The sequence below is a fragment of the Grammomys surdaster genome, unplaced genomic scaffold (genome assembly GCF_004785775.1).
Source record: "Grammomys surdaster isolate TR1022 unplaced genomic scaffold, NIH_TR_1.0 345, whole genome shotgun sequence".
Lineage (NCBI taxonomy): Eukaryota > Metazoa > Chordata > Mammalia > Rodentia > Muridae > Grammomys > Grammomys surdaster.
Window position 1 is genome coordinate 153,778 of NW_021604764.1, and position 19,420 is coordinate 173,197.

The following is a 19,420-nucleotide window of genomic DNA, read 5'->3' on the forward strand; positions in this document are numbered from 1 at the left end:
GTCCATCCAATCTGTTCTGTAATTATGGCAGCTGCCTCATGTCCCCATGGAGATGAAGATGCCATACTCTGTGCTGCGTTACTTGCACACTCCTCATGGCCAAACCTGACAGACACAGTTATTCTGTGGTAGGTTCTCAAGCAGCTATCAGCAAAGGTCGCAGGGTTCAGACATCAACATTATATCTCAATCTGTATCTTCACTGACTCAGAGTTGAGAAATCTGTAGCTAAATGGGAGAATGTAATCAATTTCTCTTCCTGTTTTGCATCCTTTCCTACATTTTAGCAGTGAAAAGTTTTGGATTATAATTTTCAAATGATTGATTGACCCACATTACACATAAATCTAAAACACATTTATTATAGATAACTTTTAAGCCATGTCCACATGTCCTCAGATACTTGTGATTATACACTTGAACATCTTTATATACAAGCCTTTAAATTCCAAGCAGATGGCAACATTTCCATAAATATTCTCATATATATATAATATCATATCATAGTAGTAACTTAGGTTTAGTTAATATTTAAAAATATGGATAGCAGTATTCAAAACGTCCTTAATTAAGGTAATAGAATCATTACTTTTCAAATATAACTGCTAATTATTATTTTAGTGCCTATTATGTCCTTGAAACAAATAGACATTTCTTTTAGTTATATATATTTCATTGTTTCTCATTAGTATGAAATAGTCCATTTTGTGGACAAGGTATCTGCATGTTTGTACTAAATTGGTTGAGAAAAATTATTCAAAGAAAATTTATTTAAATACATATCCATATTTTAAAGTATTAACTGAACCTAAATCATTACTATGAGAGACAATGCATATACACTGCTTTATATGCACGATTATATATGTATTGATTAAAAGGACAGTAGTCACATCAATAGCTTAGTGACCTAAAAAGAATAGAATTTTTAAGATTGTTAAAAAAGAAAGGATTTGAATTCAGACGTTATTTTGTCATGCGTTTGCTTTGTGACTCTGCCAATTGCCTCTGTTTTCTTTAGATATCTCCGCCAAGCTACAGAAAGGTCAATTAATAATATCTCAAATTAGATGTGAATCGCAGCCCACAGAGGTGGAAGTCTCCATCTATCTTGCTTCCTTCAGGCTGAAGACAGAGCTAATTGTCACATTCTCCAACCTCCCTCTCCCTAACTGAAAGTTGCCAATAAAACTTTTGATTATTTCCTGGCCTTGTTATTTTTGTTCCATGTCTGTGACCCTGGAGTCATCTGGAATCCTTTTCCCTTTGCCCTCTACATCTTATTGCTGACACTTTAAAGCAAGTATGTAGTTTTGCCTCATTAAAAATAAGAGATTCATTTATTTCCTGCAACTTGCCTCTGGGGACACAAAACTTCAATTTGGCTCTAGAAACATCTTAAAGGCAAACATCCCATCCTCAGAAACGATTTCAAATTCCCTTCAAGTCTTACTACAGCTTGTTTGTCAGAGTGAATTTTCCATAAGTGTTCAGCTGACCTTATAAGCAATGGTCATGTGTCAGTTTGTGTATGTTTAATCTGTGTTGAAGAAATTTATTCATTTTGAAACAGAAACATTAAACACAATATACCACATTGGCACACTGATTTTCTCCCTCTTTTTACTGTTGCTGGAGTCAAGGCTCTGTGAAGACTGAGGGCTGGAAAACAGCTCTGTAAAACCACAGTGAGGCCACTAATATTGACAACCCTGGATCACTCTGGAAACTGAGCACCTGTTCTCCTTATTTACAACAATAACAAATGCCAGCCTCTGGACAGGTCAAACAGGTTTTGAGACTTTGCTAAAGACAATTATCTGAGATGAAGACTTTAGCTGTCTTTGGAATAATGTCTTAGTCAGGTACTGGGGCTTCGGATATTATGAAAGCTTGCTGGCGAGTATTAGTGTAGGAAATGTTAGAAGTGGGGAAATCTCAACTATGATATATTACTACATATTGTATCTACACTTTCACTTGCAATGAACATAAAGACCGTAAACAACAAATCTAAGATGCTACCAAGATTGCCACCAAACAAAGACACTTTGGTAAACACACATGCTCGTGCACACACGCGCACATGCATGCACACAGGCAGGAACATCTATCTTGTGGCTGAAAGATATTAGACTATCTTTCAGCCACGTGGTTAAAAGCTTATTGAGCCTATAACAATGAAGTAAATTATAAAACAAAATATATTTTTTAGTTGTATGTATATTTCATGCAGGGTTTCTTATCAGGGGTTGTTTGATATTCAGTGCCTATCCCTCATTTGGCCCATAATGGGAGCCATGCAATGGATTGATGAGTGCTAATTTTAATTTTTTAACACACATTCTTCGGAGGGTCTACAAGGAAAATATATTACCTTTTATTATCCCAATGACAGCACAATTTAGCTAAGACTTTTATAGCTTTATTCTCTAATACACTGGGCACTAAAAAAGATGTAGTTATGTATAATTTAAATCCAAATGAATAAAGGTAAAATAAAAGTAAAACCTTAGTTCTCAGTTGCATAGCCATGTTTAGATTACTGAAAATCTAAGTCAAGTTAGTGGCCACCATGTTGGAAAGTGATGATATTGACAGCTTCTTCCTTGTACTAAGTTTTACTAAACAACAATGCTCCAGGAAGTAGTATCATCCTCATAAAAATGTTCATCAAGAGAGTTTATGAATCCTGATATACTTGGTTTTACAAATACAGTTACCTTAAATCTCAAAGAATTCTAAGAGAACACAAATTTCTTCATTAACCTATAGGCTTTGTACACTTTGGTAACTCTTTGTGATTCTCTAAGACCTATTTAATGAATTAAAAATTAATTGGAGGGAAAAATCTTATACAAATAGTTGTCATACTTGTATTAAGTATTATTTGACTTTAAATGTCTTAACAAGCAATTTGTTTATCTGTTTATTTTTAGACAAGATCATGCTATGTGCTCTATGTTGGCCTTGAAATTGACAGAGGATTCATCCTGCCTCAGCCACTTGAGAAACCACCTTGGGGGTGGGGTCGAGGCAGGGTTTCTCTGTGTAGCCCTGGCTGTCCCAGAACTTGCTCTGTATATCAGGCTGGCCTAGAACTCACGAGATCTGCCTCCCAAATGTTGGGATTAAAGGTGTGTACCATGACCACCCAGCTTTCCTTTCTTTTCTCTTCTTTCTTTTTATTTTATGTGCATTGGTTTTTGCCTGCATGAGTATCTGTGTGAGCATGTCAGGTCCCTTGGATCAGGAGTTACAGACAGTTGTGAGCTGCCATATGGGCACTGGGAATTGAACATGGGTCCTTTAGAAGAGCAGACAGTGCTCTTAAGTGCTAAGCCATCTCTACAGTGAGAAGCTGCATTTTTAAAAAGCAAACTGTCTAGGTGATTTTAATGCAAGTAGCTAAATAACAGTAAATGGCAAGTTTTAGTCTAAGAATTAAAAATTCCTATGTAAACAGGTAGACAGGTATTTGATTCTTGCTTCCTTTATTGAACACAATGTACTGAGCTTCTTTATGTTATATGTCCTCTTCTAGGCACCAAGCATAACGATACGGAACAGAAGGCTCCAGTGGATTCATGGTTGCGATGTTCTGCACACTTGTTCCTTTACCAATACATCATCTAAATCATTGTTTCCTTTTCAAACTGCATTTTTTTCCTCAAGTTGGATTCTGTTTGTCTTTTTTCTGTACACAAAGTTACTGATAGTAATAGAAGAAATAATAACAGAAGATTTTTAAAAGAAAAAGTGAAGGAGGAAAAGGAGGAAAGGGGATAAAAAGGAAAACAAAAAGAAAGCAGAAGAAAGGAGATTTGGGAGCTGGACGTGTAGAATGGACAGAACTTAGTGGCTGAGTGTGGCACAGGGTGTAACAGGGAAGAGTTTGAGGAGGTAGCTTTTTGCTAGGGTGGTAGAGAATGGGGAGACTCGCTTAAAGAACATGGGAATGCAGATAGAATGGCTCTGGGGGAAGAGGGAAAATGGCTTGGGTCTGGTCACTTAACCTATCTTTCGCTTTTACAACTTCTGACAGGAACATCTAGGAGGAGGCTGTGTGTATAGCCGTGGAGCTTGGAAGATAAGGAAGTAGGATAGCCATGATTCTATGGGAGGGAGGAATAGTGAACAGGGAATCACACCAGGGATCAGAACCATGATCCTCACAGAAGCTCATAGGGCAAGAGTCTGCTATGTGTTCCCAACAAACTGCCATTCTTAAGCTTTTGGGCCATGGCATTTCTAAAGATGCAACTTCTAGAGGATGAAGAATTCTATAGACGTATGAAAACTTGCTTCCAAGCTGATATGGGTCCTGATACATACTCCTGTCCATTTCAAGTATGCTGGGTGAAAAAGGAAGGGAAAACAGGGAAGACCAAGGGGCGAGTGGGAAAATGGAGAAGATCAACTCATGCATGTTCATTCTCCTAACCTAACCTAACAGTACATGTAAACCCTTAAGCGATCAGCCTAGTTCTTTCTATACTCCTGCTTGAAAAATCAGGAAAGCAATACCCCAGATTAGAAGTAATTTACTGACTCTTTCTTCATGGCTCCCCACAGTCAGCATTTGAATTTCTCTCCATTTTGTTTTGAGCTTTCATTCTTTGAGCCTCAAAACCCATGGCTTACTTAACCATGAAAAAAGACCATTTGAACAGCGCAATTATGTTCTCTCATCCACAGGCATTTGGGCAGTGGAGGTTAGTGCGCCTTGTCCTCTTGCACACTTACCCACAGAAGTGATGATGACAGTGAAGTGAGTTTCATCTCGTTTTCCTGTGATGTTGTTGTAAGCACAGCACACGTAGTCAGCTGTCTTCTGGGCCACTTTCTCAGATGCAACTTCTAAACGAGGCCCATGCTTAATGACGTGTGTCGTATTGTCAGATCTTCGGATCCAGGAGTAGGTGTTGGGGGGATAAGAATCAGCAGAACAGTCAAAGAGGACAGCTTCTCCCAGGTCAACAGTGAATACTTCTCCCACTTTCAGCCCCTTATCAGAATTAACCTGAAGTCCATACGGTCCATCTGTATTAAACAAACAAACAAATAAACAAACAAACAAACAAAGATGGTGGGCGTGTGTCACTCAGTCACAACACAGTTTCAGGGTTTAAAGAGCTTGGTCTCAGCTTACTTTCCTTAAAAGTCTTCATGTAGATCTGAGCAAATAAGTCCTTATTTAAAGCCCCCAATTAGTGATGAGATTCCCCCAAAGTGGGAATTACTTGATTGAACATATTTGTAATAGTTAGAGCCTAAAACTTAGTTTGCAGATTTACAGGCACTGCATCGTCAACGTGGGGCTAAGCTTTTCAGTGTCCTGCTGATGAATACACACTGTTGCTAGGCAACTTCAGTCTTTCTGGAATAAAAATTACACTTAAAAATAGTTTTACAACATATACGTACTATTTTCTTCTTAACAACCATACTTTGAGAAGTGCCTGTTTTTCTTCTCAAAGTCAGGTCAATGTAAATATTTACTGAAGAGCCTTTCATAAGGAACAGAGATTTGTGCAAATAGGTATAAAGGTGTTTCATATTTTAACAGATTAAAAAGTCCTTATAAGCTTCAGATTCCTTTTGGAATACACACACACACACACACACATCATTAACAGATATCCACTGAAAAATCAAAAAGCTATTTGACTATGGTTATTTGACCATTTTCCACATTTCCACACCCAAGGCAATCCCTATGGCTTCTTGTAAAGAATAAGAAAAATATTAAAAATATTTCCCAGATACAACATTTCTCCTCTAGTTTAACTCATTTGGGCACGACTAATTCACTTTTCATTTATTAGACACTTGTCATGGGAAGGGAGTCTATGTAACCAGACATATAGCCTACATTTGATCTTGAAAGCAACTCATGAGACAGGTGTCATTATTCTCATTATAATATCTTAAAATTTATTTTCCTATAGTCATATAGCTACATAGTGATTAGACAGCTGTATAGAGACAGAGACATGTAAAGTGACAAGGTTTATGTTACATAATTTTCTATCTCAGAATATCGTTGGCTAACAGTATTATATTTATGATAAATTATTATCTCATTACATAATTATGTAATTAGTCAAACAACCATTTAATCAACAAATTTTTGAGAGATTATAAGTATAAAATAAGTTGTTTTGTATATTTAGGAATGCATATGTATATTTGTGACAACAATTTAAAAAAAAAAGGGCCATGAATTCGATAGAGATCAGAAGGTGCATGGGATAGGTTGGAGGTATGTAAGAGAAAGTGGGTATAATGTAATTATAAATATTATAATATATTTAGTGCATGAAAGACAAACAATTTGCATTGTCAAGGAATTTACAAACAGGATAAAACACTCAGTGCTTTCATTTTGTTTTTAAAAGTTGTAAATAACTTTCTAAATGTGTAACCATGTGATAAAGGAACTAAAATTTAGGGTAACACATTTTTGTCAATCGTGAATTATTCTTTAGAAGTTATTTAAACTTTTTGGACCTCTTCATCTTTTAATAAAAAATATAGGGTAGCTGACTGCCAAAATTATTTATGCATTTGAAATTATGACGGAATTATTTGAAACTATGACAGAATTCTTTGTTACAAAATTCTTTCTGTTTATCCCCAGAGTAACCCTCCACGATATCATCATCTCCTGGTGTGTCTGCCAGTGTGAAGACGAGTTCCATCACAGAAACTGGAGACATCACTTTATATTACATTTAATTATAGAACATGCTTTCTTTCTAAGAACAAGGATGAATGTGAAGCATTGCCACAGCATTACATTACTGTTTACAGGAGTGAACCTTCTATCAGAAAGAAAGCCTGGAAGCAGCTGAGTCAGTCCTTGGTGTCCTGAGCAATGGGTCCAGGACCCACTCAAGATAAGCAAATCTGTAGATGCACAAGTCCCCTACAGAAAATCGTGCAGTATTTGTATATTATTTACATAAGCGCCCCTGTAAATTTTAAACATTCATGGGATTACTTATTATATCAAATGCAATGTATTTTTATGCTTCATTCTCTGGGAGATGATGGTATGAAAAAACATGTATGTTCAGTACATGTACAAGTTTTTTAATATTTCCCATTTGACTTTGTCTGGATCTGCTGACATAAAATGTATAGATGTGGCATGCTGGCTGTCTCTTTACACTTAAAGCAACCAGAAGCTGGAGGTAGATGATGACAACGAGGAAGCCGAGGTGCCCTTTCTGTGAGTGACCTAGGGCTTGTGACACTGAAATCTCGTTTCAGGCTAGGATGCAGTCTCAGAAGCCGCTATGACAAGGAGCTCCAGACAGTGAAGCTTGGCCTCTTTTTCTGAGCTCTGATGAGGAGTGAGCAGTATACCAGGGATGAAAAGTTGCTTTTATTGACTCAGAGAAAAAATCAGGATTGAGGTGTACTTGTATACAATACTGTTCTAGGTACTGTGGACAAATTGGGGTGCTGGGGGAAAAATGGCTCCTGAGACTTGCTTTTGCTCTGTGCTGCAGAAGGGCCTTTTTCCTTCAGGTTGCCAGCACGGATGAGATACCACACAGCAAGCCACGGGGCACTGACTGCGTCACATACAAGGACTGCATGAAAAATGTGATGTGTGACTTGGAACCACAGAAGATCTAAATTTATGTGCACAACCTAAAACTCCAGAGGCATTTAGAGCAGGGCAACACAGATTTGAAAAAGAACAGGAAAGTGATCACAAAATTTGAGTCTTTCAGTCTAGGTCCCCATCTTCCCACTGGACTTCAGGGTTACAAAGCACATCTACAAAAACAAATTGCTGTACAATGGATCTCACACATAAATGGCTATGGTCACATATAAATGACTTTTTCAGAGTGTGCTGATGTTCTTCTTAACTCCCCTTTGGAGCCATCATAGATCTTACAATGTACTTGAATATTCCCATTTCCCTCCTCTTGGAGAGTAGGTTGACTCAATAGAGGAAGTCCTAATTTAGAGCTTGGTGAGTAAGGTCAATAATGTAATAATATAACTAGTTTTAAATAAAACATATGTTGAAAGAAGAGTCTGATTGTGCCGCTTTCTTCTCTCCTCACAGGTCTGTCGACTTTGCTACTAACTGTCTGTGGGCGTTCATGGCTGGCATTGTCTCTTCTCTCTGTCTTATGTATGCCGTGTCTGACTCCCCAGAGTTACTCTCACATTGCTCTGTGCAGCCTCCCTGTCAAGCATTTCTTTCAGATCCTGGACACTAACACTTTGAGGCAGTTGAGTTATTTCTGGTAAGATTTTTTTAAAATTTATACTCTATCAGATTATTTTAAAAAACGCATGTTGCCTGCAAAAATATTACAAACTAGAGAAGCCCAGAAATGAAAAGTTAGCTGTAATTTTCCTAGAGACCCAACATCTGTATAATCATGTCTTTCTCTCATTGCATCTCCCTGTTTTCCAGTCTTCTCTTCCACCTCCTTTATTTCCTACTTCTCCTGTTGCTCCCTCAGCCCCTCTCTCTGGGTCTATGTCTGTGTCTCTGTCTCGGTTTCTTCCTCTTACACACATAAATGCACACAGGTACACAACTTCATCTTACACTGTGCTTAATCCGTATACTTTTTCTTTCTGATTGGACTATGATGTTATTTTCTCTATACCGGTTAGCACTTCAGACATAACATTCTTCCATTTTAAGGTTGAGTAGAGCACATAATTCAAGTGAATGGGCAGCCCTGCAGGAGACATTTGGAGTGGCTCAACTAGAGTCACCTCTGGTACAGATAAAAGTAGATGGATAATCCCATTTGGCTTTGGAGTATGGTTCACCGTCTAGCCTTTGGCAGAACGCTCTCGATGAAAATGAACTCTGCCCTCAGGGATGGCTGTTTACTAAATGACTTGTAAAATCACATATCATCTGTTCTCTTTAACAATTTATGACTGGGTGGGAACTGTACCTAAGTTTCCATCAGATGCTGCTTGCCACCCTGCGAAGGAGCAGATGGGAAGTATTTACTGTAAATGACCTGTTTTCCCTTTCGCTTTTATCGCTTAGAGAAGTCCCTGCAGCCATGCCATGTCTTTCACTCAAGATGTAGTGGTTATTGGGTTATTAGTTACAGTTGGAGCTAGCAGGCATTTACATTTTGGAAACCATAAGTAGCCTTTGCTGAGTTTTTAACTGGGCATTGTATGCTTTCAAGTCTAATACCGGATTATGATATCATAACCCAATGAATATATAACCGATCTTGACAGATTTTTGTTATAATATTTCTAACAATAAAAGATAATTTGCATGAAGATAATGTCATGGAAACAATGACAACAAACTAGATTATTCATGGTGGATTTTTAAATCATTGATATGGATATATAGGGGAGAATATTAAAATATGACAGTCACTCTTCTTGATTTTGCCTGACCACCGAGCCATGGAGACGTATCATCTGAAGCATGATATGAACAAAATAATCTCTTCCATTTTAGTTATGTTAAGCTGGGTTCTAACTGTGTCAAGTGTTGCCCTATAAGATTAAAGGTGCTTAAGAAATGTGGAGTTCCTAGGAAAGTTTGTTGTACTGGTCCTTATGAGTAGAGAAGAGTTTAGGAAGATCTAACTCAGTGAGGATCGGAGGCAGACATGTAAAAGATGCTGTCTTTGCACAGAGGAGATGGGGACAGGCCAGGACAGATGGGTCTTTCAGTAGGAGATAATATTGGGAAAAAAGGAGAGTAATTACACAGAAATGGAGTGCTACCGAATAGCTTCAGACAAGCAAAATATTCCCACTGCACACGGAAAGAGACTACTGCAGACACCTTGATGCCACATCAACAGAAGACCAGCGACAAACCTTTATGCACACTATTTAAACCTTGTTACCCAAAACTAAGAAAATCAAGCAAAACAGAAGCAGGTGATAAAACAAGGCTGAAGTCGTGATTGCAAGAAAAACTACTAACGAGTTTAGGCTGTGTTTCCAGGTCATATGGTAGCCCACTGCCATACCAAGAAAGTCCTGGCGGCATGGCTTTCTTTTGACTCAGAGTGTCTGTTCATATATTCTTTTCACTGTGTTTACATAATTCACATACTTAGGTTTGTGCTACTTGTATCTGAGCTGAAGTTTTCCTTCATGTCATAATAACTTTTTTAGGAACACACACACACACACACAAACACACACATACACACACACACACACACACACACACACACACATAAATGGGCTGCCCCATTTCTGAATCTTCATTACAAATCAACACCAGTTGTACAGTACAGCCAGAGCTTATCCTTTTCCTGTCAGTTGGTTGTCACCTTTGCTTCAAAGGCAGACAGAACATTCTCATTCTCACAGTAGCATCTGAAAAGATTGTTTAAAAAATATAGTTATGAATTCAGCTATAAAAGTAATTTGCCACGATTAAATACAAATCAGGTGCTGTGGATCATGTCTGAAATCTTAGTACATGGGAGACTAACCCAGGAGGTTGCGCGACACTGGAGTCTGGATTTTCTATGAAGTACCAGGCCAGCTTGGGATATAGAATGTGACTATGTCTCTGAAACAAGCGAACAAGCAAACAAAGCAACCTATAATGTAAATGACGTTTTACTTCAGTTCCTGAAAACATACTTTTACTTCCTCTTTGTGTCTATACTCTTGCTGTGTTCTGTGCTTGGGATGGTTTTCCTGACCTGTCCACTTGCTCACCCATACTCATCCACCCAAATATTAATTTATGACAAGAGTGTTTTCTTTAGTAAGAAGCAACATTACCAGACTTTGGATTCATGTGGGATGATACCATTATAATAAAATATTGGCAAACTATTCTCTAGCGCTGACTATGGGCCAGTCAAGTATACCATCACTTTACATACAGTGACAGTTCAGTCCCCACAGTGACTCCATGAAGTAGGTTTCCAAGATCATCATGAGGACACTGATGCACAAAGAGACAAACTTGCTAGCCCAGGACTTGAACCCTGGCCTATGACTCCACAGTTCTTACTCCTCTCTGGTATTCTTCATGCTGCATGTCTCTATGATAGCCATGACATTTTACTCCATACATTTTGTTATGCATGTCCTCTCTCTTCTAAGAAAGCAGGGTCTGTGTCAGTTACTGCTGGTATGCACTGCTGGAGGACAGGGAAGCCTCCGAATACCCAAAGTTTTCCAGGACAGTCCCACAGCACAGTCATCCAGTCTCCAAATGTCACTGTTGTAAGGCGAGGACAAACACCATGTTACTTTAAACTTTGTATACTATAGTAAGCATATTAGAGGGTACATGAGATGATTCAGTGGGCAAGCTGTTGTCTTTCAAGCCTGACGATTTTATTTTCATCCTCCAGGACCTCCATGGTAGAAACAGAAAACTGACTCTTGAAAGTTGTCCTCTGGCTTCCAAAGGCACACTGTGGCATAATACATACCCCAAACACACACACACACACACACACATGCACGCACACACATGCACACACACACATGCACACACACACACCAAGTACATGTGCACCCTAAATAAATACATAAATACATAAATAAACCTAAACATATTAGAGGTACTGTCATGGCTCTGGAGTGACCAGAAAATACTAGAATACGAAAAAGTGCAGGGCTTGCTTGGAGATTGATTCAATCATGATACCAACTGAAGAGTGTGATAAATTTTATAAATTCACGAGAGTCGATGTCAACAATGAAAGCAACTGAAGAGAACAAGAATTCAGAAATTAACTACGATCTGTGGGGAGACACTTAAGATTGCTCTGGCTGGGATGCTTCCTGACCCTTCACTCAGAAATGGCAGGGAAAATCACTTCATGGCCTTTTGCTAAGATCAAGTGTAGAAGTGGTAGAGAGAATACGGGGAAGATCTGTTCTTCGGGGCATATTCCCACACATAACCCAGGAGTGCTCCTTTTTCACACAGTCTGTGAAGAGCACATCCTACTCCAGGGTCCTTGTTACTTTCACTTCTTTCTGGGAAACGGATGACTCAGCACCTCTGTGTGGTACTGGATTCTCCGGATTAAGAATTCCACTACACATGAGATCACACAACGGTCAGAATCACAAATTTCACTTTGAATGCCCACCAATTAATGTTCCAATTTGATTTCAAAAAATAGGGTTGTGTCATGACTTTCAACCATTAAGGTTGTGTGAGTAGATATATTTCTTGACCAAACAATGCCTAGGTCAGTGGTTCTCAACCTTCCTAATGCAGTGACCCTTTAATAGAGTTCCTTATGTTGTGAATCCCAATCATAAAATTATCTTCATTACTACTTCATAACTGTGACTTCACTACTGTTGGGATCACAGTGTAAATACCTGTGTTTTCCAATGGTCTTAGGAAGGGTCATGTTGCAACCCATAGGTTGCAAACCACTGGCCTAGGTAATATGAGTATAGCAAGTTCTATGCCTATGCCTGTGAGAACTTTCCATCAACACGGACATAAGGGAAAATGAAAACAAGTTACTTACAGTATATGGTGGGCACAATGATGTCGCTTTCCACCTTGCTGACAGGATTTGACACGAGGCAGGTGTAGTTTCCAATGTCCTCCTTTGTCACTGGAACAATCCAAAGGGTGTTGTTTTGGGGAGAAAAGGAGTGGCTGGAGTTGATGCAAATGGGCTTCCCATTTTTTCGCCACTGGTAAACCAGCCTGGTACCTCCTTCTACTCGGCAGGAAAAGGTAATGTTGCCCACGTACTCCACAGCTCCAGAAGCAGGATGGGACTGAACCGTTGGCTTTATGACAGGATCTGCAATATCAAGAGACATAGAAATTATTTTTTCCATCTATAGAGCTATAGTAAAACTCTGAGAAGCTTTGCCAATATTGAGTCCTGGGGAAGTGATTCCAACATTTTAATATTTTATAAATGTAGATGGTTTGGGTAACCGTTAAAGAGGCTATGAAAAAGTCACAGAAATTTTAAAATGGTAAAATATGAAATATATTTATTCATGAGGGCTAACCAAATTCTAGAACTTTTTCTTCAAGTATTGCCATTTAACGTACATTTTATATAATGTACTTTTTTACGTAATGTAGTTAGTGGTTGAAATCCCAGAATCCCACTTTTCTATTCATCATACTTTCTCTAACATCAAAGCTCTCCCCATCTTTCTCTTCCTCTCTCTCTGAACCTAAGATCTCATGCACATTAGGCAAGTGCTTATCTACCATGAAGCTACACTCACAGGCAAAACAAATACAGCCATTTCCCTTTCTCGACTTGTAACATATACCAAAACCAGTAAGCAAGAAGAGATGTGACAATTCAAATTTTCATTCACCCTCTAAAAATTAAATTATATAGTTTATGTACAGTATACTTTTGAAAATGTATAGCGACACTTTTGGCGAGTGGCTAGTATACAATTTCTTTGACAAACCGAAGTCTACATTTCGGTCAACACTTGAATCTATTTGACAGCAAGATGTGATATTTTGGGAGTTTTTTTTTTTTAAAGTGAAATATAAAGGACAAATCCAATACAAATTCCCATTAGAAAGTCAAGAAATGAGAAACTAGCTTGATTTTATTAATGTGGCATGCAGTAGGCAAATGGATAAATAAAAAAGAACACAAGCATTTCTTCACTGACTTTTAGCTCTGGGTACATGGATGAGATTGGTGATTACAGCTGGGCAGTGGTCGCACATGCTCACGCTTTAATCCCAGCACAGGTGGATCCCTGTGAGTTTGAGATCAGCCTGATCTACAAAGCTAATTCTAGGACAGCCAGGGCTACACACACACACACACACACACACACACACACACAGTGCAAAACAAACAACAAAAAGTACCTTGTCTCAAAAAGCCGAGAGAGAGAGAGAGAGAGAGAGAGAGAGAGAGAGAGAGAGAGAGAGAGAGAGGTAATTAAGTATGCATTCACTATCAATCCTCAGAATTCTTTACTCTGAGAAAATAGTGTCTTCTGGGCCAGTGAGATGGCTCAGTGGTGAAGGCACCTGCTGTTAAGTCCGAGTTTGATTTCCAGATCCCACATGGTGGAAAAAGTGAAACAAATCCTGCAAGTTGTCTTCTGACTGCTGCATGTGCTCTGCTGTCTGTGCAGGAACACACACACACACACACACACACACACACACACACACACACACACACTTTACATAATACATACATACACACATACATACACACACATGCACATACACACACACACACATACACACACACACACACACACACACACACACATAAATAAACAAGTAGGTAAAAGACCTAGGAAAATAGTTACTTGTTCAGAGTTATACATTCTTCATGGACAAAGAAGAAGAGGCCTTTTCACCTGCCAGTGTTCTTTTCCTGTGTTCTGTAGCTAGAGATATTTGATAGTCTCCATCTATGTAAGCTTACAGAGCATAGGGAGGCTAAGGTAACACACAGGCAATCTATGATTGGATCCACTACTTTAACCTTTGATTTCCCATCAAGCAGCCAGTTGAATAAGATGCTTCTTCACAGGCAAATTTATCCTGTGCTATAATTACATTTTCTAACAACAGGAACTGCACCAGGGCATGAACAAACCTAACTCTCCAGCCCAGGGACGTTAGAAACAAATGAAAGATACGGAAGAATGAGGTTGAATGTGCCTTGGAGGGGAGCTGAGTAACTTGAGGACATCTGGCATTTTCGAGGTGGATGGCATCTCTTGGTTTGTTCATTTAATTCAATCCTTTGTCTTCTCTGGCAAGAGCAAAGGGTTTGCAATAGCAACATGTGTATGTTATTATGTTTGAAAAAAGCAAAGTGAATGGTGTGTACTGGTCATATCAGGAACACATCCCAGGCATCTCCGTGTGGGAATGTATATGGTCTGAGATAACTAGGCAACAAGGTCTTGTAAGAGGAAAGCCAATCATGGGACTAGTCATCCATATGCTTGCCTGAAACAATGTAACCAAGACTTGACATTTCCTTTTTGAGGTTTTTGCTTAAATCTTTAAATCTTTTACTACATTTGGGGTGGGGGATTCATTTCCCTAAACAAATCTAAAATTATAATACACATGTAAGGGCTGTTCTTTTATAAATTGTAAAATAAATTTGTTGCAGGAGAACTTTATGAAAATTCCTGTTATGTATTTCTTCACTTTCCCCACAATTGTTTTGCAGGCATTGGCTCTTGAGCTGCTGTCTTAGTCCTGTGCAGCCTCTTCTGTCTCTCACCTGCCTCCTTACTCCAGGGGGGGGGGGTTACTGAGTCTGCTATGGTCAGCACAGTTCTGACATGGAGAAGAAAGAAGCAAGAACACAGATAATGTCTCTCCTCCCAGAGACCTCATGTTCTAGTCATGGAAGAGAGAGAGAAAAAAAAATTAAATAGAGATACTATTAGCAGGAGACGGCAAGTTCAGTGAACAAAGAGAAAAGCAGAATTGAAGACAGTGAATAGTGTGTGTGTGTGTGTGTGTGTGTGTGTGTGAGAGAGAGAGAGAGAGAGAGAGAGAGAGAGAGAGAGAGAGAGAGAGAGAGACTCAGGTGATATTTTTGTATGCACTATAGAGTGTCCAGGGAAGACTTCACAGACATGACAATTGAGATGATGCCTAAAAGAAATAAAGGAAATGATAATTGGGATATTTGTCCAGATAGAGTAAAGAGTGAGAACAAAGGCCCTGAGTTATGAGTGCATTTGTCCTGTTCAAGGAAAGCAAGGGGCCAGTGTGGCCCAGGCAGAATATAGTGGACAGAGACCAAGAGTGGGTCAGATAGGTTCTGGGTATGCTGGGCCTTTGAATGTTATTGTTAGCATTTCGACTCCCATTTTGAGTGAGATAAGAAGCTGTTTGCTGGAGGATGCAGGAGCAGAGAGACTAGAGAGGAAGTTATGATAGCAGTTTAGATACAGTTAGAGGTGCGAGCAAGACCGTGGTAAAGGGCAGGTGAGAGCAGCTGGAGTCTATTTCTAAGGTCAGCCAATGAGGTTTTCCAGCAGAATGTGAAGGCAGAATGAATGGTCAGTGATGTATGCAAAGCCTTGGCCTGAGGAAGTAATAGAATCAATATAATATTTACTAAAATAAATATATTGACAAATAATACACAGAAAAATAAGAAGTGCATAGTATATACAAGGTGTGCCACTTATAAATCTTAGTAAGAAAAAAACAAGTTCCTGGAAGTTAGCTCACTCCTTTTGCCCTCAGAGAACATTCCACAAACTTCTTTTATCCTTACATAAAGTCCTTGGCTCATCTTCCCTTAAATATTGTACCAAATACAAATCTTCACGTGATTAAAAATAGAGTCCTTCCTCCTAAGATATAGCCTACAAGTGAGAAAATAAAAATGTCCTCATCTTACTCTTTTGCAACTTTATATAGGTTGTAAGAAAACAGTGTTTTACTTAATGCATGAAGATATGATGCTATAGACTGGGCACCTTCCTTATACACATATGTAATTAGATGTCAGAAAGCCGTACCAGGCAGGTAATGACATTATGGAGGCTTTGAGAATTAATTAATTCACTCACAGTTGCAAGAGCCAGGACCTGAAAGCTCTGGAAGCTAGGTACCCTGAGCCTTCCGACCTAGCCTCCTATACACTGTCACAGAAGACTCACCATCAACAGTGACTTGTATCTTCTGGCTTGCGGATAGAGTTCCATTTCCCTGGATGTTGACCTTCACAATGTAATTACCCTCATCCGTGAACTGCAGCGGATTGATGAGCAGAGACGCGTTGGGTGGCATCATGGTGAACTTGTGCTGGTATTCCAAGTCGGGAACCACAGACTTATTTACTGAACCTAGCAAGTATTTGGGCATTGTGTGGGATCTTTCAAACAGCCATATGATCTGGATGTCAGATGCTGGAGTGTGGTAGTCATAGTGCACTGGGAGGTAGAGGGCCTGTCCCCTGATGCCATGGACAGTGTGTGACGGCACGGTCACCTTCAGTCCCAGACAAGAACCTGCTACAACAGGAAAGAAAACTGTGAGTGCCCCGAGCCACATCTCCTAATACAAAGGTTCAGTTGCAGAGAGAACTCAGTCAGATGGTAATCCCTTTCAGAGAAGAAGGATTCTAAGTACTGACTTATTCTAGTGCCAGTTACAGGTAGAGGTAAATATTTGTCTCTGAAACCTTCTGCATTTGAAAGACTCCACCCACTGACTATGCATGACTTCTCTAAAGGCAAGGCAAAAAGGAGAAGCAGAAATGATTGTCTACTATCATTACAGAGTAACAGAAAAAGAAGAACTGAGAAATATTATGAGCTCAAAAGTCCAGCAGAACCATTAAACACATTTGAACTTAGACCATGTCAATGTCATATCCTGGCGAAACTATGCAGTTCCTGAAATATTAACGGATTACTTCTTTGTAAGAAATTTCTGCAAAGCCTTCTGAAATAGCTTAATATTCCAATTTTGGAAGTTACCTCTTCTGTAGTCAAAGTCATACTAATTACAAGTAACCTAGTAAAAGTGAGAGGAAACTATATACTCAGTTAAAACCAGACAGCCCTTGTCCACAAAGGACTCTGATTGGTGTTTGAGGGACAGCAAGGGGTGGATCAAATGTGACAGAGTAGGTGAGGAGAGGCACAGAGCTACAGGAAGCTATTGATAGCCAGGACACACGGGGGAGGACTTTAAATCCACAGGAATCTTGGACAGTTTTACTCTATGTACAATGAAAATGGAACCGGAGTTTGCTATCAGAGGAGGGCCACGACTGTTCTAATGATTTATCTGTCTCACACTAGCTAGGAGGAGAATAGACTTAACAAAGAGAAAAGCAGGAACACTGAGGTGTCTTAGGGAGTGACCACAACAAAGCTGGCAAGAGATGGGGGTGTGCTGAGCCAGGGTGCAAGAGATGGGGGTGTGCTGAGCCAGAGTGTAAGAGATGGGAGAGGGGTGTGCCGAGCCATGGTGGAAGAGATGGGGGAGGGGTGTGCTGAGCCATGTGAGCAAAGCCTGGTGCTACCTAACACATCGGCTACTGCACTGCAGGCCACGATACACACTTACAATGGGGAATAAAGACTCCCTTCATGTTCTTGACTGAAGTCATCTGGAATTCTAGATCTGAATTGAGGAACTAAATCTTGGGGCAGAGACAGAGACCGACCTGTTTTGGTTGTGGTGTGAGGAAATCAAAAGTCAATTTAGGGTGTATTCATCTTGAGGTGCTCATTAGACACCCAAAAGGCAACGCTGTATGGATATAGTGATCATGCTCTCATTATTAAACACACTAACGTTGGTTTAGGATACAACTAGAGACCTGGAGAGAAGTGAGGCCTGGAGCGCTTCCTCATGTTCAGTCTTAGTGCCCGTGTTGTTTGGACCCATGAACTCACTGCTATGGCTGTATCTTATGCTTACGTGCTGCTTATTAGCTCTGGGTCCTGTAGATGTCATAAGATAGTATATTACCATTTGCAATGAAAACAATCCTTTCAGGATACTCTTCGTTTCTTTTTATAAGTGGGTGGTGTTGATATGAAATCACCATCAGAGGAACATTTGGAATAATAGGATAATGTGTGGAATTTAAATGTAGACTATTTTGAACACCAAGGGAAAACACAATGGCACAGAACCAGTGAGATAAACTAATGAGCAGAGGTGCCTGGCCTCCGAGCCTCACTGGCCTCCGAGCCTCACAACCTGACTTCAATCCCCAGCACTCACATGGAACAGAGAACTAACTCCTACTTCATGGTGTTCTCTGACTCACTCTCACGACTCACTCTCACACTGTAGGTAGCACACACACACACACTCACACACACACCACACACACCAGACATACACAGAGAGAGAGAGAGAGAGAGGCAGGCACACAAACACAGACACACACACACACACACACACAAACAATTATTTTTAAAATGATTTTTAAAAAAGAATGGCCCAGCATGTTAAAATGGTAAGCATAGATGCTTTGAGTAACCTTGTAAAGGACATGAGAAAAGAGGGGTGGGGGCTGGGCTGGACTGTAGACTAGGGAATTAAGTTTGTAACACTGAAGACTCCGTCAGAAAAGGAAGTGATGGAGCAGAGAGTGACAGCCACAGGTGGAACAAAGCTGAGAGAAGAGGGTAATCAGACCAACCCAAAGGGTCTTTCATGCCAGTTTTCCTATGCACATCAAATGGTCATCCTATTCAACTGCTTTCTCTTTCCACTGTTTCCAGGAAAAGTGGGGGTTTTATATGGGAGGCAGCTGGAACAAAGAAGGAGAAGGCACAAAGGTCTGTCTACCTTTCATGGTGATTTCCAGGGAGAAGTTCAAGCATGTTACCCCTATCCCGTGAGGAATCAAGTTCTACCAACAGTAAGCTTGCTCGCGCTCTCTCTCTCTCTCTCTCTCTCTCTCTCTCTCTCTCTCTCTCTCTC

General features: G+C 39.7%; 1 protein-coding gene across 5 annotated transcripts in view; it reads right to left on the reverse strand.

The window, feature by feature from the left end:
• The window catches only part of Hepacam2 (HEPACAM family member 2), a 40,231-nt gene that overhangs the window by 12,871 nt on the left and 7,940 nt on the right, over positions 1–19,420 (reverse strand). For 3 of the 5 annotated variants that reach the window (XM_028779183.1, XM_028779178.1, XM_028779179.1), the window contains exons 2-4: positions 16,630–16,983; positions 12,501–12,785; positions 4,747–5,043 (exon numbers count right to left, since the gene is read on the reverse strand). In XM_028779183.1, coding sequence (XP_028635016.1) covers positions 4,747–5,043; positions 12,501–12,785; positions 16,630–16,834 — 787 coding nt within the window. In that variant the 5' untranslated portion in view covers positions 16,835–16,983. The remainder of the gene's footprint in view (positions 1–4,746; positions 5,044–12,500; positions 12,786–16,629; positions 16,984–19,420) is intronic. The other 2 variants (XM_028779181.1, XM_028779182.1) reach the window with 1 other exon arrangement.